The sequence below is a fragment of the Chelonoidis abingdonii genome, chromosome 5 (assembly GCF_003597395.2).
Source record: "Chelonoidis abingdonii isolate Lonesome George chromosome 5, CheloAbing_2.0, whole genome shotgun sequence".
NCBI classification, from domain to species: Eukaryota; Metazoa; Chordata; order Testudines; family Testudinidae; genus Chelonoidis; species Chelonoidis abingdonii.
In genome coordinates this window covers 87024035-87049251 of record NC_133773.1, presented here as the reverse complement: position 1 = coordinate 87049251, position 25217 = coordinate 87024035, and the positions used below count along the sequence as shown (strand labels likewise).

The window sequence follows — 25217 nt, the reverse complement described above, 5'->3', positions numbered from 1 at the left end:
ACAGAATTATTAACAAACAGCAGGACCGTGGGCAGTGAGGAAGGTTGCATGAACCTGATCAGACTAGTCCAGTCTTGTGGGAGTTAAATGTTTTTTTTCTTTTGTATCTATAGGTGTGTTGGCTTTGAATAGTTTAATAAAAATAGGATATAGTTATCTGTAGTATAGTGAAGTCAAAAGAGTTACAGTGAGGATTAATTTGGCCTAATAACTTTATCAGTAATACGCCCAGAAACACCCAACCCCGAGGTGGTCAGGTCAAATGAAAACCTTATCGAATATAAGATGTGAAAACCTCTTAAAACACAGTTATAGTTGGAGAGGTACTTCTCTTATAGGCATCTGTATACAGGAGAGTTCATGTAACTTGCCCAAAGCTACACAGCAAGCTAGTGGCCGAACCAGGATGAGAAGTGAGTGGCCCACTAATCCCACCAGTTGTGCAGCTGCATGGCTGAATTCAACAGCAGCGATTTAAAAAACATGAAAATCAAACAAATATACTTTTGTAGATGTTGCATTCCAAACCCTGAGGCATTGTGCTACTGCATAAGAAGTAACATAACATTGATTATGAAGTATCAGAGGGGTAGCCGTGTTAGTCTGGATATGTAAAAGCAGCAGAGTCCTGTGGCACCTTATAGACTAACAGACGTATTGGAGCATGAGCTTTTCGTGTTGCGTCCGACCAAGTGGGTATTCACCCACGAAAGCTCATGCTCAATATGTCTGCTAGTCTGTAAGGTGCCACAGGACTCTTTGCTGTTTTACTCATTATGAAAAAAGTCAGTCTAAGGGTGCAGTTTCGCAAACCCTTATCACATGAATAGTTCAAAGTAGGATGAGTTAAAGCACAGGACTGAGAATCAGGCAATTTGGGTTTCATTAGCGAGATCTATTCTATTTTCTCTCTGTTTGGGAAGTCACTTGATGCCTGCTTTTCAGTAGTGCTGAGCACTTGTAGCTCTCATTGATCTCAGCTGAAATTGGGAGGGTTTGACACCTCCTCAAATTCATATTCACAGAACAAGGCACTTCTAAGCACAAAGGTGAACCTGGCGTATTTTATTTATTTGTATTACTGTAGCCTCTAGGAACCCTAGTCATGCCCCAAAATCCTACTGTGTTAGGCACTGAACAGACTGAAAAGAAAAAATGGTCTGTGCCTCAGAGCAGTAATAATTTTTTTCTTCCTCACAAGGTGTTAGGAAGATTTTATTCTTTAATGTTTGTAAACCTGAGTGAGCGCCTTGGGTAGTGGTGCTGTAGAAGGGCAAAACAGTATTATTCACTTGGGTTGGTTGAAAGTTTCCATCAACTGTTTTTCAACAGAAAATCATGTTTTCAACAAAATCATTTTTTTGCGGAAAGTGTTTGCTTTCCATGGAAAATCTTGACTTTTCATCCAACCCCCCCAAATTTTAGGCTTTCATGGAGAGCATAAGGGAACAATGAAACAATACTGGTTAGCATAGAAGCACAAAAAGTCTAAATTTTCCATGAGAATCCCCCTCCCAAATTTCCAGTGAACTCTTTTTAATCTGTTTGCATTATTCACATAGAATGAAAAACAAAACAGACCACATATCTACTGAAAGTAGATGTATTCAGTAACTCTATTTAATAACTCATTCTTAACCTGAAAGTGTCTCTTTATGGCAGTACAGTTAATACCATATAGAATAATATAAATTATTATATTGAGAACGGGTCTGAACCGCTGAATTTCCAACTTGAGTGTGTAACATTTCAGCTTTCCTGCTGCATTAGTGTATTTTATTTTTTTGACATTTCTTTCTCTGATGCAATACTTGTTTTACTGAACAGAAACTTGATGAACAGGTTCTAGTTGATTGCATTTGGCTTGTTTTAAAAGAGTGATACTAGACTAGTTTTCAGCTGATACAGCAACTTAAAACACTAACCCAAGATGGAACCTACCTTAAAAATACATATTAAAAAGAGTGTCCTAACTAGGAAAAAAAAAAATCTGTTATGCAAAAGTGAGTCTACAATACCAGGATTCTACCTTTGCAGTTAAGCAACCCTGTATGAACAAACCTGTGAAACTAGGTTTAATTTTGAAGAAATTGGTCTATCTAATTGCTCTGCCTGTTTGCTTAGTTCTTTTTAGCAGATTATGGTAATAAAGCTTAGTCTCCTGAAACTCTTGGGTGTGTGTGGGGGGGGGTTAGGTGTAAGGAGTTTTTGTTGTCTTGCCTGCTCAAGAATGCAACAGACAGATGACCCACAGGCATTCAACCACACAGCTAACACAGATGTAGCATTAGACCTACCACCTTAGACAGTGTGTCTATTATTTTTGTATCACTGTACCTGATGTTTTACAGTGTTATAAATAACTCAGCAAACAGAAGACAAGGTCCAGATGCTAAAGAGTTTTCAATAAAAAAATAAAAACTAGTATTGTTTTAATATTATGTGCTTTGTACTAAAACATAAGCACTCTACTGCAAGTACAGTAACAATAGTGTGGCATTGTGTGTGAATGTTAAGTATGTAGGCCTTTTGGAATGGGAGCATTTTAATTTTGTGTCTTTTGATTTTTCCAACGGCCTACTCAGTTTCTAGGCAGCTCACATAATTTAAAGCACACATAAACAAGATATAAATTCGTTAATAAGCTAGTTTATACAGTTATTGAGGTATTGAACTGCCCCACAAATAAATAAAACCCAGATCGTATGAAGATGAGAGAATGTTTCAGCAAATGCCAAATGGGTTACTGTATTGAGTAGGAGGCGCTGAAGAAGGTACAGTGTCAGAAAAGGATGAAGGAAACAAAAAAGTGTTAGTGCTTGAAGCAAATATAGGGTGTGCAGCAGTGTGTAGGAAGTCAGTTAATAGATGCAGACAGGTGTGGAGTTACATAAAGCCTTTAAGGTAACGATGAGAAGCCTGATGTGAACGATGTGAAGTCAGTGTACAGATATGAGAAATAGGGAAAATTGCTGCTGTAACTGTGGAGAGCTCAGCACTTTGACGGGAGTGTCTCATCATCAAAGGGCTCTGGAAGCTTGTTTTAGTACTTAATGCACAGAAAATCACCTACACTAATTTCTTTGGTGCAGGGCCGACTCTAGCCACTTCGCCGCCCCAAGCACAGCGGCACGCCGTGGGGGGCGCTCTGCCGCTTGCCGGTCCCGTGGCTCCAGTGTACTTCCTGAGGTGTTTCTGCGGACGGTCAGCTGGTCCTGCGGCTCCGGTGGACCTGCCGCAGAGATGCCTGCGGGAGGTCCACTGGAGCCGCCTGCCGCCCTCCCGGCAACTGGCAGAGCGCCCCCCACGTCATGCTGCCCGAAGCACGCGCTTGGCGCGCTGGGGCCTGGAGCCGGCCCTGCTTTGGTGTCTAGCTGTCTTTCTGCGTGGGTGTCCTCATTGAGGGTGGGTGGAGGGAAACATATCTTGCATGTGGCAGAACACTGGTTTCATATTTACTGGTGGTAGCTGGATGCATTGTTTTGGTCTACTGGAAGAAAAGAGACCAGCCAGCTTAATCTTGCTAGTTTGCAAGAGTATATTACACCATTTCCATGGGAAAACTGATGTGCATCTAATGTCAACAGAGAATAGCTGAACATCTGGTTTCCAGTTTTCAAGTATGCAGTTAATGCAGATAACCCTGGTACATATAGAATAAGGATGTATTACTGTTTTTCTTATATTAGATTCCTAAAATAAACTAGGACTACAACTTAGCCTCAACCTCAGATGCAGTGGGCCAAATTCTTCCATGGCAAAACTTCTTTGAAAAAAAAATATTGTGCACTATCCAAATGTGTTTTTTTGGTCATTTATGTTGTTTTCGCATTAGATTAATATCTACTAATTGGGCAGTGTAATAACAAAATATTAAGATAAAAGAGAAGCATGTGCGTGCTGAAAACTTTCACACCCTCAGAACATGAATATCGTCAGAGTTCTATACTTATTGTAGCTAGTTACAATGGTGCATATTTATTACTTTCCAGTAGAACTCTTTTTTTTTTAAGAAGGAGTAAAGGGACATATAAGATGAGATCTAGACAGCATGAAAGTTAGATGGTATCAAGGGAGTGCAGACCATAAGAAGATACTATAGTTATTGTATTATCTAAGAATAGACAACTTTTCTTGCATACAGTACTAAAGAGTAGACAGGAGTCTCAGTGGTAGTGATGGAGGAAAGGCTACATTTACAGATATAATGGAAGAAAAAATGATTTAAAGGATTTAAAAAAGGTTTTGATTTTGCATGAAGGAAAGAGAGGAATCAAAGAGGACACCAAAGTTCTAATCCTAAGTAATAGGGAGGCTCATCAGTTCAGTATTACAGGCTCTCTATTAATAATCTTTTTTTTCCTATTTGGGAAACAACATATGGATCACTCACAAAATAATTGCTTTGTTACTTAGCAATTTTTTTCTTTCTCTTTATGCCCTCCCAGCACATGTGTCTGTACCTGGGCAGGTCAGTGTTACTGAGAAAGTTTTGCTAGCATACTCTGTATGGGACTTCCCTAAATGGAAGAGGCCCTGGTGTATCTATCTTGCTGTGGAATTATTCCATCACAGGAGAAGGGATTTAAGCCTGCAGGTTTGAACCCATCATATCGAGGAGCCCTGTACAAGAGAGTTTGTATTCAGTCCAGAGACAAGGTGGGTGAAGTAATCTCTTAGTGAACCGACTCCTGTTGGTTAAAGACACAAGCTTTCAAACACCACAGAGCTCTTTTTCAGGTCCAGTATTCAGTTCAGACAGGTCGGTATCATGCACAGCAGTCTGTCAGTAAAGCAGAAGAGTTTTGAAGGTTTTTCTGAAGCTAAGAACTAGTGTGTTGGAAACTTACCAGATTGTCTCCCTACCCTGGGCAGTAAGAGGGAACTGAGTGAGGGTCACAGCTGCGCTGCCCTTTATGTCTTCATACAGGAGCATGAGGAGGCATAGGGCATGAGTGGCCCTGATGGATACTATTAAAAAGATTCCAGTCTCACATGGACACGTATTCATTTAACTTTGTCATTAAATGAAGCAGACTTGTGCAGTAGCAGGCTATTCTTTTTATAGTCAATTTTAAGAACACAAACACACTTTAAAGTAGGAACCAAGCAGTTCTTTTAAAAGTTTTCTAAGCCTAACAATTGCCAACTTTTTGAGAATTCTTTACCTAACAGTGTTTTATTTGGCCACCTGTGCCTGATTTATATTTTAGACAATTGAGAAATATTGGTATTAATGCCAGACACACTATAAATTGCTATTTGGTCTTCATTTCCACATTTTTAAACCATGGACACTGGGCTTTTGCTACTCATGTAGATTGGCATAGCTAAGATTATATTTTAAAAAAATCAGAGTGACCTCATTATGGGGTAAGCTTTATATAAAATGTCTGAACTCATTCACAAAAACTGTTTATCCACTAATCATATAAGCATCTTTTTTTTGTTTGATTTTATGGGGTGTTACCTCTGTGACATACCAATGCATACCCTGCCTCTAAGGCTTCAGCAGCAGTATATGACTTGCATTACCGCTTGACTAAGGCTTTACACGCCTCTTCAGTTTTTCTTAGGGTGTGTCCCAAAGGACTCAAGCCAAATTCTCATATGCAATCCTACAGTTAGCCCAAACAGAAATATATTGTACATGATGTGTGTCTGTGGGTATGGAAGGGATGGGGCATTAAGAACCCTATGTAAAGGAAGGGATGTAATTCCATGGGAAGTCCATGAAATAATTAGAAACACAAGGATCAAATTTGTAACTATATGACTACTTTATTTCATTCTAACTGATCTGCAAACTCCCTGGAGTAGCTTACTTTGATAGGTAAAATACTGCAATAAAGTAGAAATAAAGAATAGAAATGAAAGACCAGTTTTCAACACGGTAAAAGGCTAAAGCAGGATTGGAGTTCAATTAAAATGAGTGAAAAGTGATATTGCAGAATTTGCAGGTGGCACAATTCTAGAGTTTAGTCAAGCCTGCAGAATACTATGAGGAACTTCAGAGGGACCTAACAAAGCTAAGTAGATGGGCAGCACCAGATCAGATGAAATTTGTTGTTGACAAAATGCAAGATAGTGCATAAAAGTGAAGGGGAGAGAGAAAAACCCAAGTGTTAGCATGGACAGTTCAATGTGCTCTACAGCAGTGGTTCTCAGCCAGGGCTGTGCCTACCCCATGGGGTACGCAGAGCTCTTCCAGGGAGTACATAAAATCATCTAGCTCTTTGTCTAACTATACAACAGGCTACATAAAAAGCACTAGCGAAGTCAGTACATAGACAATTTCTTGTTTATACTTCTTTATATACTATACGCTGAAAGGTAAGTACAATGTTTATGTTCTAATTGATTTATTTTATAATTATAGGGTAAAAATGAGAAAGTAAGCCATTTTTCTGTAATAGAGTGGCTGTGACACTTTTTTGTATTTTTATGTCTGATTTGTAACCAAGTAATTTTTAAGTGAGGTGAAACTTGGTGTACGCAAGGGAAATCAAGCTCCTGAAAGGGGTACAGTAGTCTGGAAAGCTTGAGAGCCACTGCTCTACAGAAATTGTCAAAAGAAAATACATTATGATGCACAAAGGAAGAACATAATACTGAGAACATAACTCATAGACTCATAGGTCAGAAGGGACCAATATGATCATCTAGTCTGACCTCCTGCACAAGGCAGGTCACAGAACCCTACCCATCCACTTTTATAACCCATGACTGAGTTATTGAAATCCTCAAAATTGTGGTTTGAAGACCTCAAGCTGCAGAGCATCCACCAGCAAGCGACCCATGCCCCACGCTGCAGAGGAAGGCGAAAAACCTCCAGGGCCCCTGCTAATCCGCCCTGGAGGAAAAACTCTTCCGACCCAACATGCGATCAAGGCTAAACCCTGCAGCTGTGGCAAGACTCACAGCCAGCACCCAAGAAGATTCTCTGCAGTAACTAGTTCCATCCCATCCAACATCCCTACAACCTTGACAGATATCTCTGATAATCAAGATCAATTGCCCAATATAAACTTCCCAATCATAACATCCCCCATATCTTATCAGTTTAAGATCTTAAGCCAGATAAGTCTTTTGCCCACTACCTTCCTCGAGCTGTTCCAGAACTTTCACTTCCCTAATGCGTTAGAAACCTTCGTCTAATTCCAAGTCTAAATTCCTAACTCCAGTTTTACCCATTCGTCCTGTGCTACATTAGTACTAAACTAATAATCTCTCCCTCCCTAACGTTAATTCCCCTCATATATTTAGTATAGAGCAAGCATATCCCCCCGGAGCCTTCTTTTGGCAGGCTAAACTAAGCAAGCTCTTGGAGTCTCCTTTCATAGGCAGGTTTCCATTTTTCCTCGGATCATCTAGTAGCCGTCTCTGAACCTTTCAGTTGAATTCATCCTTTTAAAACATGGACACCAGAACTGCACAAGTATCCAGGTGGGGTCTCACAGCGGCCTTGTATACGGTACTAACCCTCTTATCTTGGCTGGAAATACCTCACCTGATGCATCCTAAAACCGCATTTGCTTTTTTAACAGCCATATCACATTGGCGGCTCATAGTCATCCTGCTATCAACCAATACCCCAAGGTCCTTCTCCATTGATCAAACTATAGTTCCTCTTACTTGGAATACTGTGTTCAGTTTTTGTTACCCTACCTCAAAACAATATGGCAGAAATAGAAATTCAGACATGGGTGATGAATATGACTAGATCATGGCAAGATTTTGTATGAGGAGGAATTGAAAAGACCAGAACTGTTTTGTTTAGAGAGGAGACAAATGGTAGGTGATATAATGGAAGTATACAACATAATCAAATAGCACAGAAAAGATAAACTGAATGTTCCTTTTATTCTTTTTCACAATCCAAGAACAAGTGGAATGTTCACTGAAATTGGAAAGCAACAAATTCAAAACGGATACCTGCAAATACTAAAACAAACAAACAAACCCCAAAACACCTGACAACATAACTTAAAAAAGACTCCTTTCTAAACAATATTGAGACTGCTGAGCTGAATAGTATTTAGAAAAGGATTAGACACACAAGGTAGGTGAAATAATCTTTTATTGAACAACTTCTGTCGAGGAGAGAGACAAGCTTTCGAGCTTACATGGAGCTCTTCTTCAGGTCACTGCATACAAAAAAGGATTAGACAAGTAAATGTCCAGCATTAGAATTATGTTTAGGAAAGGCTATAAACCCTCATACTTCAGGGCATATGTAACAGAGATTAAGGAGAAACTTTTCTGAAGGTCAGGTTAGACCACAATTGTCTACTGTGCGGTTTCTTGCACTCACCTTTGATGCATCTGTTAATTGATACTGTCAGATACACTGAATAAAATGGACATAAGTGACAAAAGTGATGGCAATTTCTCGTTCTGATTAGTTTATCATGTTGTTAGTCATTCTTACAGCTTGGCATGTCTCTGTATTCTAACTTATTTCTATCAACCCCATAAGTCTTATGGGCCTTCCAGTGAGCTTACTATTTAAGGGCGTGTCTATTTGGAAAATTATACCAGTATAATTATACTGGTAGTATGGCTGTAAATTTCCTCATGTAGACCAGTCCTCTGCCCAGGCAAAGTCTCACACAAAAAGGCTTGGGAAGGAAAAATGGCAGAGTTTCTGCCCATTTTTCTTCTGAGTAATAAGTTTGACTACCCTGTGGAATAAGTAGATCTGCTGAGATCTACCTGGAGGCAAAAGCTATATGCCTGGAGGCCCTCTGACTCCACTACAGCTCTGGAGGTCTCTTGATCCTCCCTCCAACTCCCTGGCAGCACAGCAGCAAATGAGCCACGTGACAAAGATTCCCCTTGAAAACCTATTTCCCAACAGGAGGAATACAGCCTCACGTTATATTAACTTTTGTGTGAGATCCCTGCAGCATGGGCAGGAGAATGTGCATTCCCAAGCACTTCCCTATCTCTCCTATGATTTCTCAGACCTGCAGAGGGCTCTCTTCAGGACTAGGGACACAGGGGAACAGTACAGCTGATGGTTCCCATCCTTCCATGAGGGATACCTAGGTGCAGAATCCTCTCTGCATGAAGATTAAACAGAGAATGATCTGGTACATCTAGACAAACAGCAACAAGGGATAAAAAAGTAGGTGATAATATAATGGACAAGTGTTATGGTTTTTATTTTGTTCAATATATATTTTCTAAAAAACTAAGAGTTGGACTCCACTGCGCTATGTTACCTAAAGCTTGGATCCTTTATCTTTTTAAGAGTATAAAATAAAACAGACCATTAGATTCCTGGCATTAAAGTCATGTGGGAGAGCCAACAATCAAGGTGCTTAGTTAGCAGAGAACTAGTAAACTTTCCCAAGCACCCATTCCTAATCCTGATACAGTAAATAATCAGTTAGCTTTTTATGTGATGAGGGACTGTAAAATTGTGTGTGTCAGCTGAGAGTTTTTCAGCAATATAAATTTGTACAAGCTATGCACCTGTTTTTCTTATGACTCCCTGACAACAGTGACACATGCTTTCATGTGTATACGGCTCTACTAGTGCAATTATTTCTTAATTGGGCTTCAACACCAGTTTTAACTTGTTCTGAATATAGGCAATTAAGTTCACCCTGTTTCATTTTTACATAGGCTGACTATGAAATGACATAACTTTAAACTGGCAATACTGTCTTTCTGCCTTACGCTGATGGGTATTTATGCTCAGACTCTACCTGTTCTTTTAGTGATCCCATTTTTATGCCTTAGGTCAGGCGTAGTCAATTATTTTTTGTCAAGATCCAAATTTCTTGGTCAAGATATAGTCAAGGTCCCGATGCCAGATAACAATAACGACAATAGTAAGTAAATAAAAGATTTTGGGGGCCATTCAAAAGTGTCTGGCTGTCCAGATTTGGCTTGTACTCTCCTTATTAACTACCCCTGCCTTAGGTTATAGGCAATTGCATGCTCCAAATTTAAAGCCACAAAAAACAGTACAGCCTACACGTTGCATGTAGGTAACTTAAATTATGGCCTTCACAAGAAGTAAGATTTGAGATGGAAAGGCTGAGCATGGAAACCAGTAACTTTTTGAAGACAGGTTAGAGCTGAATTGTGAAGGTGGTGTTGCAATCAGTACAGTTAGAATAGTTCCCATAAAGGGATTTTATTAAAATAAAATTTTGGTAACAAGCATAAATAGCAACCAGCATTCTACATAATAGTTATTAGGAATGTACAGTATCTGCATTTTAAACATTCTTTAACATTTTTACTTTAAAAGATAGGAACAAGTCCATCTCACAGCTTTAAGTGAGCAAATTTTGCTAAAACATAAAAACATCAGCAACGTATGAGTAATTAAAGGGTCTCCTTTTCTCATGAAGAACCTCAATTTCTACATTTCTTCATACTATTTTTCAAGTACATAGTTTATGCAAGTACTCCCTTAATGAATGACCCATTGTTCTCTATAAATATTGAAAACCATCTAGATCCTCAGCTGGTATCAGGCAGCATAGCTTCACTGAAGTCAAGCTGAGACTTCAGTCCCATATGTTCAGAGAGACATTAGTTTGATAAAATATTTATTTATTCATGAAAATACAATTTGTCGGGGCAACTTTGTAGTTTGGTTCTGTATTCAGCTCTTCTCTTCTTGATTGTTCATCATGACCTTCAGACTACTGAGTTGCTTCTCTCAACCTTCGACAATTCAATTTGCTAAAGCTGTTTGGTTTTGGATCAAATTCTGCATACCAAATTTCAATGGTGTGTAAAATAACTCTACTGAGAAGTAGGAACAAAAAAGTCTTTGCATTAATAAAGTCACTTTTGCAAAATGTCTTATTCAGATAGTATGTTCATATGGACAACCAAAGGATATAAAAGCAAGCAAACAAGCGAATTGTTTTTGTCACTTGCAGTATCTATCGGCTTTCAATTTTGCTCGCCTATATGAAAGAAAAGACAGACAAAATTTAGGTTACACAACAGCCATGTAAATTTGAACAGTCTGATAGTCACAAGACACATGAGTAGGCTGTTATAACATTTGCTTCTACTTAACTTTGGAAAATTTGCAAATGACATTAGAAGCCTGTTAGTACTTTTGATTTGTTTGGTTGCTTTGTTACTTTGCACAGCTAGCATTTGCTCTTGCATTAGAGCTGTAAGGAATATGCCCACAGGTTGCACATGCACCCTTAAAATTTTGGAGTTTTCTGACTTCTGAATCATGAAGCCTTAGTCTTTCACTGTTTTTTTTAATGGACTTTCAAAGATGGGGAATGTAAAGAAAAATTATTCCAAAATCAAAAACTATTAGGCTGGACATCTCTGGCATGCCACATCACATATAAGGAAAGGCTTCATTGGAGTACACATCGAACATCACAGAAAATATTATGCCATGTTCATAAATTTTTCAGTTGCAGAAGTCAAAGCAGTGGAGGAGGGCTCCTATGGAATCCTATGTCTTAAATCAACATATCAACAATTGTACAGTGGTGGAAACAGTTCTTCTCAATATTTTTTGAAGCTGAGTTAATTACTTATAGATACACAATACAGCTTTCTTTTGCTTAGAACACTGGTAAGTAGTGCTTAGGATATTCTGCATTCCCCAAATACTGCACCTGTACAAAGTGCTATTCTCACACTCTCATAGCTTGGTCAAACCAAGACTGGTTTTCACTAGACAATGTGAAAAGAATCCTCAATAATGGCTAATTCCCTACAAAAATGCAACTTTCTATCCCCGTTTTGATGTTAGGGTTGTTGAAAAAAATGTAAGTTTAGAATTTTGCTTTTATAATACAGTATTATTGTTCTCCACTCTCCTTGTACTCCATCGATTGAACCAGTTTTATTTAAGCTTTCCATAAAAGTTTTCTTTCAGGTAGAAACCAGGCAGGCCTGAAAAATTTCAGCTCAAACGGGGAGTTTCAAAAATATATAGGCAGCAGAAAATGGACTATAGTGAGAACATTTAGGCAATCTTAACTCTAGTTGTCTTGAGCATTCCAGGTATATCACAGATTCATCTGTCAGTAGCTTTCATTTAATTAACAGCTGGAATTATTTGGATTTTAAAATACCTGTCCAGCAGCGTCTCATGGAAACTGCCTTCTTTTCTAGCTTTTTTGAGAGCTTTACTGTCTTCTTGGCTTATTTTGAGCTTACGATCTTGGAAACTTTGGAACTTCTTTCTGCAAACAATGAACAGTGTGAAAATAGCTCCAGTTCTATTGAAACTTTATATAATAAAACGCAATAGTTGTGCTAGGATTTCTAAATTCAATTCCTGGACTAGACTGGTGGCCTAAAAGTAGAACACGATGCAAGAGAATCTATAATAGTCTCACATGTTGCACTGAGTGTTATAGATGCAATATATTAGAATCATAGAATATCAGGGTTGGAGGGAACCTCAGGAGGTCATCTAGTCTAACTCCCTGCTCAAAGCAGGACCAATCCCCAACTAAATCCCCAAATGGCCTCCTCAAGGATTGAGCTCACAACCCTGGGTTTAGCAGGCCAATGCTCAAACCACTGAGCTATCCCTCCCCAAGGGACACTGTGTTCTGAGTTCATGGGTGGCAAGTACAATAGGCTAGGGGTGTTGCTGCTGCAGCTGCCGGACCCCTGGTTGCGGGGTTTGGTGGCCAAGGTTTTGCTTTATTATGCCCCAAGCAGGTTCTGGGGTGGCTGAGGAGGTGGTATGTGCCTCCTCAGGCACGTTGGAACCTGCACGGGGCATATCAAAACCGTCTTCTAACAGATGCTTTTCCCTTGGGCAGATTGGGTCCAGGGAGGGGAGGGGAAGCATGGTGCAGCTTCTGCCAGCCCTGGGCTCCTCCGGGCATGGGTGGGGGGGAAAACAGAGGAGGGGAGGCTCGTCTGAAAGGGAAGACTGTCATTCAGCAGGAACCTCTCTGAGTGGTTAATGTGCAGTGCTGACAGATTCTAAGAGAATTTAATTTGACTAGAAGAATGGTGGGTCAGGATTATTTTAAACAAGGGGAGATGGGAATCCTTTGTGCTCAGATATGGAAATAGATAATTTATTTTAGATGTAGAAGCCTGGCAGCTGTATAGCTTTCAATTACATACACATAATTGATTTCACATTGTTTAACATTTCCTTTGTCTTCTTCTGGAATGTCATCTTTCTGCTTAGCTTCTCTTTCAGCACAAGTACGGATCTAGTTATTAGGGGACAAGGAAAATAGAAAATGTAGATTATACGAACTACAATTGATACTAAGAAAAAATTAAACAAATTCTAACTTCTCCTGGTACTCGAGACATTACAGATGTTGGATTTTTGAGTAGCTCTTTTCAGCTTCACAGCTTGTTAGGATATAACCAAAGATCTCTTGACAAAAAAGTTGGCTCTATTCTAGTTCATTTTTTCATAAAGCCTCTGCTCCTACCTTGTAATTTTATATATAAAACATACAAACACTAAACACTGAATTTCACATATTTCTTGAATATACAAACAAAATATATTCTGAATCTACAGTATTAAATACTACATTTAAATGATTAGCCAAGATTCACACTGTGACCAGTCCCCCCGGGGTGCCATTTGGAACTGGGGTACCAGTGAGCTCGCCTGACCCACCAGCCTGGGTTCCCTTTACAGTGTGCTGCTGTGACAGGCTCTCAAGCTCCCTTCCTGCACACACACAGGTCGGGCCACACCCAACTGCAGTTTCACACAGATGCTGAGATCAGCTCTGCATGGGAAAGCTCAATTAAGGAATTGCCCAGCACTCAAGTGCACAGCCCCTCTGGAGTGTAAACCCAAAATTGTCTTGTGCTGCCCAGAGAACTGTACAGTGTAAGCTCATGAAATTCACTCTCTCCCTCCATGTGGAGGAAGATTTGCACAGCTTTTTGCCCCCCAGTTATGAATTCCACAAACTGGTTTTAGAAAAAACAAAAACAAGTTTATTAACTACAAAAGATAGATTTGAAGTGATTATAAGGGGTAGTGAACAGATCAAAGCAGATTACTGAGCAAATAAAACAAAGACACAAACTAAGCTTAAGCTACTAAAGTAACTGCTACAAATACCCAATTCTAACCCTAAATGTTGTTTTAAGCAGATTGCAGAGGTTCTTGAAAGCAAGCTTCTTTTGCTTGAAGCTTAAAACTCCACATATTTCGCAGATTAGACACCCTTCCAGCGTGGGCTCAGCTCCTCTTCCCCCACTCGTTTCTACGGCCTCGTCTACACTGTTACTCTACAACGCTGCAACTGTCTCGCTCAGGGGTGTGAAAAAACACCTCCCTGAGCGCTACACATTTCAGAGCTGTAAAGCAGCAGTGTAGACAGTGCACCAGCGCTGGGAGCTACTCCCTTTGTAGGGGTGATTTATTTATTTATTTTTTTAAACAGTGCTGGGAAGTCTCTCTCTCAGCGCTGATGCCACAACTACACAGGCAGCGCTTTAATGTTGCGAGTGAAGACATACCCTTAGATGTTTCTAGCAGTCATCCTGGGCAGGGATTCAGTGAAGAATGAACCACAATTATGTCACTTCTCTGCCTTAAATAGGTTTCTACATATGGCTGGAATCCTGTGTCTTCCAGTGCGATTCCCACTCTTGGCCAGTGGAAGCATACTGATTTTATCATGGAGTCTAGTACCAGGTGACTTGATCACATGACCCAGCAACCATAACTCAAAGTCTATTTGCAGAGTCCACAGGAAGGCTTTCCAGGAAGGTGGGATATTAGCATCTTTGAAGACCTATTGTTTTTCCTAATGGCGCTTTCCAGCCAGCAATCCAGATCGACCACATTGTTTAGTGGGCGTTCCTCAGGTGTAAACACATTTGTAATAGGTGTATAGACAATATTCCTAACCTCAGATACAAAACCCAAGTTGCTGTCAGTTACTGGCAAGGAGGAAGTGGTACACTTCTGAGCAAGTGTTGAACAAATAATGTAGCACACTATTAGGGAGTAATTTGCTGTCAGAAGTACAATCTGGTTTGTTCAGACTGAAAAAGACAGTGACCACTCTTGGTCAGAGATCTTGTGGCATTCGCACAAGAGTAAGGAGTTTGCAATCCTGGTTACCTGGTATAAGCCAGTTTTGTTGAGTATTCTGCCTACCTGCAATTTCAAATAATTCTCTTCCTGTCTTAAATAAGCAGCAGATTTGTTGAAAAGCTGCCCCATACAACCTTGGAGATATCTGCAATTCAGTGATGAATGAAGATGCTCCTTTATGTGCAGTTTGTAAAGTGAATTAGAAAAAATCATGGTGAAAGGTATTATGTAAACTTAAGATGTTAGAATGTTTGTTCCATAAATATTATGGATTGTGCATAGTTTTGCATTGTCTATTATAGCATTCAAGCTTATAATATAATTATAAAGTATATATATCACACAGAGACAAATTACCTTTATCATTTCTTCTTCCCCTGCAGTTTTACTTTTGGCTTCTATATCTCCCTCTTCATTACAGGTGATAAAGCAGCTATTTGCTGCTAATAAAGCCATTTTCCCCTGTTAAAATATCACCACTTAAGTTAGTACTGTGAACAAATTTTAGACACACGCCTTAAGATTTTAATTCTAGAATACTCCAGAAGACACCACAGATGTCTTCTCACCTTCTGCCTAAGGAACTCTTAGTAGCCAGCCTTGGGGATCTGCTGTCTCTTTTACTCTTACATTGTATATTGCTGCCAAAACAGACAAACATTTGATTTAAAATCTTTAAAAATACAGTAATGTATCCACCTGCAACCTACAAGTTAACTATTCTTTTTAATCTTGCAATACCTGTCATGTCATTGCTTTACTACCTGTATGGAAGTGCATCCCACTAGCACTATTAATGTTAAGTTTAAAACAACAATTTTTACCAAGAACATCACTTGCAGTTAATATTAGAGGGATAGCTTACATCTTGGAAGACCGGTTCCCATTGCTCTCTTGAACCAATTGCATCTGATCGTCCAATAACAAGACCATCTGAATTTATGCCAAGGTATTTGCCATAGCCAGACTTCAGTGCAATTCTTAGAGAAATGAGGGAAAAAGATGCAGAATGTTTTAAAGTTAAAACACTTTAAAATGTTCAGTATATCAAAGAGGTTCAGTATTTTGGTTTTAGCTGTATTTCTAAGAGCTAGCTGTTATAATAAAGGAGGTTTTAAGGAGGGATATTTAGCTTTGATTCAGGGTAAGAGATTGCATATAGCAGTCTAAATGAGACCTGATAGACATTCTTGAAGTAAAACCTGCACATCATCAAATTTTTCAAAACTCCATTAGAGGAATTACCTGGTGTCAGACAACTTTACTGCTGTAAACTGCTCAGGAGGACTAGGGCCATCATCCTCTGAAAGAGAAATTTTTTTGAAAATTATTATTAGGTATAAAGCATTAGATATACAATTTCTGAATGTATGAGACTAAGTTTAAATACAGGTGATAAATTATACAAGAATTATTGGTGTACAATACAGGAAAAGGCTATAATGTGGGGCCAGATATTGATATAAATTTTCAAAAGAGTATCCAACTACTGTAAAAAACCAAAAAGAGTTTTATAGGAGTTATCTAAGCACCTATAGGATTAGCACTCTACAAGACACAAATAAAGTCAATCCCTGCCCCCAACAAATTTAGGATTGAGAATTTATAGCAATTCATGGAAAATGTATATCTAAATCCACTGAACTGCTTTGTGAATCTCAGCCTTATATAAGCTTCTCATAACAAAATGCACTGTTTTACTTGAGTGTACGACTGGAATTCAGTATTTTAAAAGCCACCATCACTTTTGTAACAACAGGAATGATATACTGCTGCCATTCCTGGACTGGCCGTTACCTTACTCTGGGGTTGAAAGACATCCAAATTCACTCTGCTTCCACAATAGGGTTTCCCTACTTGAGCTGTGCCTCTCTCACTCCCAGAGTGAGGGGAAGACCAGCTACCAGGCCACCTCCACAGAACATCTACATAACAATTACAGCAACCTTTGATGTGGAGTGGGAGTTGTTGGTTGGTAAATGAGGGTCCTAGTCTGATTTGAGTTTCTCTTTTTATTAGACAGATTGACCTCATACTGGTTTTGCACGGTTACTTACAAGAGTCATACTGCTTTCCATTTTGTTGAAGGCCTAAACCTACAGGTGAGCATCAAGAAAGGAACTGAATTGCACGAATAAGGAAAACATCAAGACTAGCTTAGAAAAATTGATTAGTGGTCATTCATTAGGATTCAGTTATCCTCTTCGCTGTGCTATGCATACGTATAGGATAATATTTGTTAATATATTTATTAACTAGCATCACTATAAAAAATCTTTAGTTTATTGACTTGAACAAAAACTCTCCATTTAGCAAAATACATTTCATACCTCAACACTGCAAAATTTCTCTTTTCCAGATACAAACCTTTATGTGGTGCTCCAAGTGTAAAAAGGCCATTGTCAAGAGCGTGGATATAAGCTCCCTTGTCCAGTTCTATTGCCACAGTTCCTGTGATTTCACCAAAATTTTTTACTGCCCACCAGCTTCCTAAAATATAGGAAAATGATATAACATAGCACACATACAACTGGATTTTAGCCAAATACTATTATTATTTGAATTATCATAGCACCTAGGAGCCCTATCATGGATCAGAACCCCATCATACTACGTGTTGTACAGAACAAAATGACGGTCCCTGCCCCAAAGAACTTGCAATTGACTTATAAGATAGCAGACCACAGATGGATACAGAAAGACAGGGGAATACAAGGAACCAAGACAGTATTCGTTAGCATGACAGGCAGTGGTCTTAGCATACCTGCAACCTAACTGTCATCAGTCTTTTTGTAGGCGTCACGGCAAAGGAGAGGGTTTGGACGATAACAATGTTTGTGGGGAACTGCTCTTAAGCATGAGGGACAGCATGGGAGAAAGCATTAAGGTGCTATTTGAAAATTTAATAAGTGGGTGATAGAGGCTGGCATCAATGGCAGAGACGAAGTGGCTATTCACCCATGAAAGCTCATGCTCCAATACGTCTGTTAGTCTATAAGGTGCCACAGGACTCTTTGCTGCTTTTACAGATCCAGACTAACACGGCTACCCCTCTGATACTTAACATCTCAACTGTGAATAAGAAGTTATAGGTAGGGTTGGGATACACTGTGCAGGGCTTTGAAAGTGGAGAGCAGCAACTTATATTTGACATGACAGAGAAGGGAGAGCCAGTGGAGGGTTGCAAAGAGAAAGATGATATGGTCAAACTAACAGGCTAGGAATATGATCTTTGCAGCAGCATTCTGAATGGATATGAGTGGGACAAGATTGCATTTGTTACGGATGTTACAAAGAGAAAAGGATGTTCCAATGATTGGGACGACGAGAGCCTGCACTACCGTGTTAGCTGCATGGATGGCTAGGAAAGACTATATCTCAGAGCAGTTTTGCACAAAGAATCTGCAAGATAGCTTAAATATGAGGACCTAGAGAGGTCTGAGTTGAAGATGATGCCCAGGTTATGTGCCTGAGTGACAGCAGGAAGATAGTGTTGTTCATGGTGATTGAAAAAGAAAAGTGTTGCAGGAAGGGCACTGAGGGAAAATTAAAAGCTGTTGTAGCCACGCAGACCTTCAGCTGATGGCTAGACATCCATGAGGAGAGAGACACAGGTTGAGATTTTAGTCTGGGTAGGAAACAGATCTTATCTAGTAATATGTAGTAGCATGATAAGCTCCTGCTGTTTAGGTAGTTTGCTGTGAAACCTTGATTGATAATTATATTTAGGATTATTTTGCTCTTGCAGTAAAACAATTACAATCCAGAAGCTGAACAAAAGTGTTCTGCATCATTCCCTTTAAAGTGAATAAATAACAACCAAATACCCTATTTGACTGATGGCACAACACACTGCAATTAGAAGTTGGACTTAGTTATTGGAAAGATTATTTGTAGCCTTAAACGTAGAATGGCCTTTTCCTCTTTTCTTGGAAGCAGCCCAAGAGAACATAGTGTGTGTAGAGAAACAGAGGCTATTGGACATCAGATCTTCCTTCTACCCCATACAAAAAAGGATTTCTGTTTAGATTTTTTAAACAGTCATTCATTTATTTTTCTTTACTACAAGGACTATGATTTATAGCAGGGGTCGGCAACCTCTGGCACGCGGCTGGGGCCGGGCCAGTTTGTTTACCTGTCGCGCCAGCAGGTTCGCCAGATCACAGCGCCCACTGGCCGCAGTTCGCGGTCCAAGACCAATGCGGGAGGCGATAAGCCGCAGCCAGCACATCCCTCGCCTGTGCCGCTCCCCATTGGCCTGGGACATTGAACCGCAGCCAGTGGGAGCTGTGATCGGCCAAACCTGCCGACGCGGCAGGTAAACAATCGGCCCCGGCCCGCCAGGGTGCTTACCCCTGATTTATAGGTTTACAAACATGCGTACAAATATAGTAAACCCGGAAGGATTTTGTATTCATGCCAGAAGCCCAAACAAGAAAACAAAACAAACACCCTAATTTTTCCTGTCTTTATCTTTACTTCTACACTGGTGTGCACGTCCTTTAAAGCCAACTCACCAACAATATCAAGCTGATCTTCTGCATTTTCTTCTCTTTTTCTTTTCTTATCTCTGTGTTTTTTCTTACTGCAAAGCAAGACAACAAAATAGCTAAATAATAAACCTTTCCTAACTAACCGTGTGTGTCTGAATCACCACTACTAATACACAGTAACACAGGGGAGAAGAGGAAGAGGGGGGCAGGTCACTAGGGCAACCCTTGGCTCCGCAGACCTAGCTGTCCGCAGGCTCACGTTGTACCCATCTCAGAAGTCGGTTTTTAAACTGCTGTACTCAAAACTGGGCACGTCCCCGTGTGGACGCTCTTGCTGGTGTTTAGTTTACACCTGATCCCTGTCAGTTTAAGCTACAGCGAGCCAAGGCCGCTTCACTCCGGAACGAGCGCGTCCACACGGGACTGGGGACAGCGCGCGCTCCGGCCGACGCGCAGTGACTTCAAGGCTGGGGAGGAAGGGAGTGAGCCTCGGGCAGGCCCCCGTCTGGGGGCAGCAGACGGAGACGGACCGGCCTGTCCCTGCCGGGGGGCGGGGCACATCGCGGCGCTTTGGCGACCAATGGGGAGGAACGTCCCGGCCGCTTCGCACCTTTTCAGCTTCGCCCCCTTGAGAACGAGCTTGGTAGATTTCACGCAGGTATATTCCGCCATCGCTGAACTGCGGCGGCACAGACAGCCCACCCCTTCCTGCAACTCCGACGGGGGCCGCAGAGGGACAAATAAGAGCGGCCGACGCTGAGTGAACGCGTGCGGACGGCGTGCACATGCGCAGTGGGGAAGTGACGCCCCTGCCCTCACCTGGCTGCTCTCGCTCCTTACGGGCGGATGTTGTGAATGTGTGTGCGCCAGCGGTGCTGGAGGCGGGAAGGGGCGGGCCTTGGCGGATGCTGGGAAGAGTCACAGCGGCGGGGCGAGGCTCTTCACGGGGGGGGCGGCAGGGAGGGGAGTTAGAAGAAGGGGAAAAGGCCCCGATCTGCCGGTCAGTGCTGCGCTGATCTCGGGTGCGGAATTGCCAACGCCAAAGGCTCCGCGCGCGGGCGGCTCCCCCCTCCCCAGCCCCGCGACTCTTCATTCATAAGACTGAAAAAAAAACCCGACCTGGCTTCAGTGTCTTTGTCTTGTGAGTTTTCACTTTTAGGGGGCGCTTGTTTGCAAGCCTCAGGGCTAGAGATTACGTCTACACTGCAATTAGATACCCACGCCTGGCCCATGCCAGCTGCCTCCAGTGCTTGGGGCTCTCTGACTAAGGGGCTGTTTAATCCAGGGCTGCCCGGGTGGGGGGCAAGTGGGGCAATTTTCCCCAGGCCCCGCAGGCTCCCCACGAGAGTTTTTCGGGGTCCCTAGAGCAGGGTCGTTCACTCGCTCCGGGGGCCCCGGAAAACTCTTGCGGGGCCCAGGCCCCTGAAGCTTCTTCCGCTCTTCTTCGGCAGCAATTTGGCAGCGGGGAGTCTTTTTGCCCCAGGACCTGCCACCGAAGTGCCCCGAAGACCCGCGGTGGGGGATCCTTCTACCCTGGGATCCACTGTTGAAGTGCCGAGTCTTCGGCGGCAATTCAGCGGCGAGGGCCCCGCACCACCAAAGACCCCAGGCCCGCTGAATCATCTGGGCAGCCCTGGTTTAATTGCCATGTAGATATTTGGGCTTGGCCCCCTCCCACCTTGCAGGGTCTTAGAGCCCAGGCTTCGGCCATAGACCTAATGTCCACATCACAATTAAACAACCCTGTGAGCCTGGGCCTCACGAGCCCAACTCAGTTGGCAAGGGCCAACCACGGGTTTTTAATTGCAGCATAGACATACCCGTAGTCTATGTCTACACTACAACTTCATCAGTATGTAGAGTATGTGTAACTGACACCAAAGTGAAAAGCAGCCTGTGTCTACAGTACAGTTTGTGGCCACAGGTGTTGCAAGGGTCTGGCTAGGGGAGGCAGCAGGGAAAGGCTCAGCAGCAGGGAGCTGCCAAAGCTTTTCCATGATGCCTTCCCTCTGCCAGAATCTTTCACCACTGCTGGAGCCTTTCCCTGTGGAGGGGAAATACTCCAGCAGCAGGGAGGCAGTAGGACACTACACTGCTAAAAATAACTATGTAGATGGCTGGAAGTACTGCTTGGGTGTGTAGAGTGTCATGTAGGGGACATAACCAAAGGGTTCAGATGTGTTTTTACTCGCCTAAGCAGTACCTCACCATCTACACTACTATATATATTTATGCTGGGGTGTGCATAATGTCTGTATTCTACATGCTATCAAAAGGGGTGTGCAGTATAGATTTACCCTAAAGGTATTATAGTACAGCCTATCACCATAATATCTGAGCATCTTCCACATAAAATTAATATCAATACCCAAGACCCAATGGACTTTATGAGGTCTCTGGCCCTTCTTCCTTTTCAGGGTCAAAACTCTGTTTGGGATAGGTTGATTATTTTTTTTCTTTTTGGATGGTGATGATGGAAGTCATTTGGAAATAAAAGGGTTGTTTGAATTATGAGCATCACATGCTGAAAAAGCTTTCTCAAAGGGAAAGGCTTTGCAATGTTTTCTAAAGATGGTCACAGTCTAGATTCACCTGATTTCTTCAGGAAAATTGTTCCATAGCCAAATCGCTTCAACAGAGAATACTTTGTCCCCAGCTCTCACATGCTTTATCCTGGGCTTTCAGATCTCATTGTCCCAGAGGAATACAGCTGTCATGGTGGTTCAGAGATCAAAAATTAGACTTTGATGTAGGTGGGCCTTGATCCATTAATTGCTTAGAAAATCAGCATGAAAGCCTTAAACTAGCATCAGAAACTAGTGTGATGGGCCACACTAAGAACTTAAAGAAACTTGAGCACAGGCTTGATGTGTTCTTGGTGGCCTGAGCCATGGAGAAGGTGGGCAGCCACATTCTATACCAGCTACAGTCAGTTCATCATCTGCATATTCATTTTCAGATATGAGTTACAGTAATCCAGTCTGGAGGTGACAAATGCATGGATCAGTATGGCCAGGTCCTTGTCTGCGTGAGAGGGACAAGTTTCATATCAAGCTGGAGGTCGGAGAAGGCTTTTTTGGAAAATAATGCTTCCTGGTCATCCAAGCTTAGTGAGGGGTCAAATAGGACCCCGAGTCTTCACATCACTTTGACGAATGAGGGCTCCATGCCTTTGATGGAAGGTGAAGACAATGACTTGGCCAAGTCTTACAAGCTGTTCTTCTTTCTAACCAGCACCACTTTGGTCTTACCTGAGTTCAGCTTGAATCAGCTGCTCTTCATCCAAGAGCTTATTTTCTGTAAATGTTCTGACATTTAAAAAGTGGTGGTGGTTGCATCAGTTGAGAATGAGATATATAGTTGAGTATCATTGGCATACTGTTGACAGCTAAGCCCGTAGTATCTCACTCTCTGTCCCAGTGGTCTCAGATAGATATTGAAGAGTTGGGGGGATAGTAGGGATTGCTGCAGGACCCATAGGTGAAGGTCTTCAGAGGGAGAAGAAGTTACCCATCACTACTCTTTGAGTTATGCTCAAGAGGAATTATTGGAGCCACTAGTGCTGGGTTGTCTGCTGCGTCAAGTAGGAAAGTTAGTAGTACTTTCTGGTCCATGGCATTAAAGGCTGCAGAGAGGTCCAGTAGCATGAGCGTGGAGATTTTACCTGTGCCCATGGTCATGAGGAGATTGTCTTCTAATGCCACTTGAGCCAGTTATGTGCTCTAGTCTGAACACTGTGAGGCATCCAGGATCTTGACTGATGTCACATATTGTTGGAACTTAGACCACGTCTATACGGCGCGCCGTATCGGCGCGTTACAATCGATTGCTCGGGGATCGATATATCGCGTCTCATCTAGACGCGATATATCGATCCCTGAGCATGCTTACATCGATTCCGGAACTCCACCAAAACCAACGGAGTTCCGGAATCGACATGGCGAGCCGCGCACATCGATCCCGCGCGGTGAAGACAGGTGAGTACATCGATTTTAGATAATCGATTTCAGCTACGCTATTCTCTTAGCTGAAATTGCGTATCTAAAATCGATTTTCGCGCTTCATGTAGACCTGGCCTTAGTGGTTACTACTTTCTCAGTTATTTTGCCCAGGAACAGGATGCTGGAGATAGGTTAGTAGATGGAGAGAGATTCAGGACTGAATGTTGGTTTCTTGAAGTTTGGGTTAACCGTTGCATTTTTCAACAAATCTGGTAGTTACTGGTATGTTTTTTTCTGAAAGAGGCACTGACTATTTCCTTTAGCATTAAGCATAGTTCTTCGCTGGTTTTCACTAGCCAGAAGAAACATGGATCCATTTCACAGGTTCATAGCTCTAATAGTCTTTGCGGCTTCTTGAGCTTCGGCATTATGTGATGGGCCATACTAAGAACATAAGAACAGCCATACTGGGTCACACCAAAGGTCCATCTAACCCAGTATTCTGTTTTCCGACAGTGGCCAATGCCAGGTGCACCAGAGGGAATGAACAGAACAGGTAATCATTAAGTAATCCTTTCCCTGTTGCTCATTCTCAGCTTTTGGCACTGAGTCAGAGGTGGTAGCATGAATAAGACAATCCAGTCATGGGTGGAATTTTCTTTCACAATTAGCTCCATATGTAATACATTTATCTTATCAATGACATATGCGGATAGCTCTTCACAATCGTCAATGCTTGGCTTTGGAGTCTGGGCTGTGCAGTCTGGGTTGATTAGCCAGTTCATTATGCAAAATAACTCTGCTGGCTGGAATTCTGCTGCGTTGATTACAGAGGAGTAGAAGGCTCATTTTGCCTCCTATATTATAGTGTTTATATACTTTGTTTTGCCATTGTTAATATGTTAGTATCTAATATGGGAACAAAGATGTCATGACTATTTCTGATTATGAATATAATACGTTGTAAGGGATACATAAAAATTGACTGTAGAGTTAGCAAAAGCAGAGCGAAATAGCTGGTTTACTTTGGTAAGATATATAAATAAATGGAAGCAATAACAGATTGCAGTTTATTACATATACTTGACAGTTTATCTGATGTATGAGGGGTAGCTATGTGTCTGTAGCCATTAAAACAACGAGGAGTCCAGTGACCCCTTAAAGACTAACAGATTTATTTGGGCATAAGCTTTCGTGGGTAAAAAACCCACTTCTTCTTTAAACCCATGAAAGCTTATGCCCAAATAAATCTGTTAGCCTTTAAGGTGCCACCGGAGTCCTCATTTTTATCAGATAACTGAAATGTCTTCTCTTTATATTCTGCTATTTGTCCACCAGATGTTGCTGTATCCACAAAAATACACGAAAATTAACAAACATTTGAAAAATATAATGCTTATACTTTTGTTACAATTTGCTAATGATATCTGCCTGATCCTGGAAAGTCTTACACACTTGCTTAACTGTGTGCATTTTGAGTGGGCTATGAGGAAGCTAAGCACTGTAATTGAGCATGTGTGTAAGTTTTTGCAGGATTGGGGCCATATTTATTACACTTACTATTTCATTTTCCTCATTACATTGGAGAAGGGTGCTGAGAATATACATTCCTAGTGCTTAAAAAAAATGTAGGCATGAGTTTCACAAGCTCCCATAATGTGAGACTTCAGTTCTCTTCTTTTTAATGTGTATAATTTTATTTACAATAATTACATATTTTAAAGTATT

At 41.4% G+C, this 25217-nt stretch overlaps 1 protein-coding gene across 1 annotated transcript; it reads right to left on the bottom strand.

Annotated features, from left to right (window-relative positions):
* Nucleotides 1-8065: 8065 nt before the first annotated feature.
* On the bottom strand, nt 8066-20300 carry FRG1 (FSHD region gene 1). Its single transcript, XM_032798193.2, has 9 exons — nt 20159-20300; nt 19573-19640; nt 17423-17545; nt 16301-16358; nt 15921-16035; nt 15413-15517; nt 13099-13190; nt 12084-12194; nt 8066-10937 (listed from the first exon to the last, which is right to left on the bottom strand). The coding sequence occupies exons 1-9, from the start codon at nt 20218-20220 to the stop codon at nt 10901-10903; spliced, it is 771 nt and encodes a 256-aa protein (XP_032654084.1). The 5' UTR covers nt 20221-20300; the 3' UTR covers nt 8066-10900.
* Nucleotides 20301-25217: the final 4917 nt, after the last annotated feature.